The sequence below is a fragment of the Galeopterus variegatus genome, unplaced genomic scaffold (genome assembly GCF_000696425.1).
Source record: "Galeopterus variegatus unplaced genomic scaffold, G_variegatus-3.0.2 Scaffold5499, whole genome shotgun sequence".
NCBI classification, from domain to species: Eukaryota; Metazoa; Chordata; class Mammalia; order Dermoptera; family Cynocephalidae; genus Galeopterus; species Galeopterus variegatus.
The window spans coordinates 7,839-10,307 of record NW_007731610.1 but is presented as its reverse complement, the minus strand read 5'-3'; the positions used below and the strand labels follow the sequence as shown (position 1 = coordinate 10,307).

Below are 2,469 nucleotides of genomic sequence, written 5' to 3'. Positions count from 1 at the left end.
GAAAGAAGTAGAATAAGGGAAGAGAGTGACGGGTGGTAGCGGTGGGCTTTTAAATAGGGTTGTCTTCTGTCCTAAGGCCAGTCTGATGTGTCTGGTGCATAGTGGCCTCTACTGGTCCTACATAGTTTTCAACCCTGGTTAGAAACTGCTGAAAAGAGTTTAAAGTTGTAAGCTTTGTAGTTGGAAAGACCAGGTTCAGCTTCTCTCATCACTACCAGCTTTGTGACCCTTCTCTCTCTGGGCTTGGTCTCCACATCTAAAGAAGATGGACAGTATGCCTACTGAGAGTTGTTCAGGAAGTCAAATGTGACAGTGTGCCAGGTAGCGCAGGGCCTGGCACACAGGAAGCGTTTCATAAATGAACCTGAAGGTTTGGGTCTCTTCTGGGCTGTTGAGCTGAGCTCTTGGGTCATCCCAAGAACTGAACTAATTTCTTGAGCAACTGCTGAATAGGTACTGAACCTGATTTTTTTCAAATTGGGTCAGGGAACTGAGCCAGGTGTGCCAAGGTAGTCATTGCTCTCTGACTTTTTCTTTGGTAGTTCAGAGTGAAGATGCTATTTTGTTTAAATGAGATGACAATCTTCATTCTTCTAAACTTTGCCTTCATGTAAATAAAGGCTGAAGGGGTGGCACTGGCTATATTTCTCCCATGCTTTTGGGTAAACAGTGAAATGCCTGGAAGGGCATATTTCTTTTGATATTCTGCATTTGGGCAACTCCAGCTTCTTGAATTTGCTTTTTCTTGTGTCTTACACCATAGCAAACATAGTCATTCTTGTCCAGATGTTCTCAAGAAATACCCATGAGCTGAACTGGACAATGGATTTGGTCCCATTGTATTTCAATGTTGTATTGTTAATTCTTCAGTTTTCTCCAGTTTGGGGGTGAGAGTGGGTTAAGTCAGAGGAGACACTTGCAATCTTAGACAAGTTAAATGTTTACAAAGCCTCATATAAGAGAGGTGGGGTGGGGGATGCTGTAAGGGAAGGACCGATGGAACATTTAGCTAAAGAGTGTTTATAAATAGTAATAAATAGTTTACCCTTTTACCTTTCTCTTTGTGGGGAAAGGAGGATGCTGTGGTTAAGTAGAAGGGACTAAAAAGAGATGACATCAAGGGAGGCAAAACAGGAAAAATTGTAGTGGCCCTAGATAATTTTCTGAAGTGTTCTTAAAATTGTCACCATGAAAACAGCCTGGTCTTCTTCCTTCTGTCACAAGCTTGACATGTCACTTATATTGCTTTTTGGGCTTCTGGACCAGCTAAGTTTCAGGCATTCTTTTCACTACAGTCGTGTTCTCACCCTTTCTAAAACACAGCTCTTTTTTTTTTTTTTTTTTTTCCCCTTGTGGTTTTTTAAACAGGTTTTGAAGAATTTTCCTGAAAGCCCTGCTTGGGTTATTGTGGATTCAGCTGAACATCAACATGGGGTGTGGACTGAGGCTGAGATGCTGGTTTCAGTTCTATCACTATTACCTGGGTGATTTAATAAAATGTGATTAGTGCATAACTGGCTAAGAATAATAACCAATGACTTGTAACACTTTGTACATTGTAATCTCTGGAACAGTGCATATCTACAAAGTGGAACTGTTTTTTTTGAAAAATGACACTGTGAATCATAAATAGAAAAAACTATCATCACAAATCATCAGAGTCTCTTGCTGCTCAGAATTGGTAGTCTGTACTTATGACACAGTCATTCTATGTGTGTCCAACTGAAAACAAACTTATTAGGATATAATGAAAGGTTGTGATTTACTAGGAGACAAGCAAATGAATAAATGAACCAGACTATTTCCTTCGTCTGTTTTAAAGCTTTAAAATGTATAAACCTGAACAGAGATAGCAATGTTCATAAACATATTTCTGAGTTATCACTCTTCTCTCAAAGTCTGTCATTTAAGACAGTGGGGCAATTCACACACACGTGAGAAACAATGGTTGTGTTTATGCGCAAAAAAAAAAGGTAAGGAAGAAAAAAAAGCCTTTGAAGTAGGACCAGGCTTTGAAGACTGAATTTTAGAAAGTACTATTGGCAAATTTGGGGAGACTTGGCTCTTTAAGGCTATACTTTTAGAATCTACCCAGATTCAATGTCATGCATTCTTTATTCCCCCCTCCCCACTGCATGCCCTTGCAAAAGCGTCTGTTGCTTACAGAAGCGTGGGAAAGTCTTGTGACCTCAGTGACTCCTTGGAACCACCACTTGACACACCTATAAAGTGCAGTGAAACTGATATCTCCTGCTGGAAAAACTTTCTTCACAAGTGCCTGTGCTCGGGTCATGATCATATTTTTTATTTTTTTAAATTCCAGAAGTAATTTGTAATGTTCACCAAATTGCCTTATACTTTTTTCTTGAGAGCTACACTTTCATTTTCTTAACATGTTTATAACCCATTGTTATCCTTTTAAAACCGATAAATAGATGGATGTTGATCACATTCCACCTATAAAATTCT

At 39.2% G+C, this 2,469-nt stretch overlaps 1 protein-coding gene across 1 annotated transcript in view; it reads left to right on the top strand.

Moving 5' to 3' along the window:
* Positions 1–1,884, top strand: part of LOC103604946 (ATP-dependent RNA helicase SUPV3L1, mitochondrial-like) — a 5,398-nt gene extending 3,514 nt beyond the window's left edge. The window contains exon 3 of the mRNA XM_008589525.1: positions 1,369–1,884. Within this exon, the coding sequence (XP_008587747.1) occupies position 1,369 (1 nt within the window). The 3' untranslated portion in view covers positions 1,370–1,884. The remainder of the gene's footprint in view (positions 1–1,368) is intronic.
* Positions 1,885–2,469: the final 585 nt, after the last annotated feature.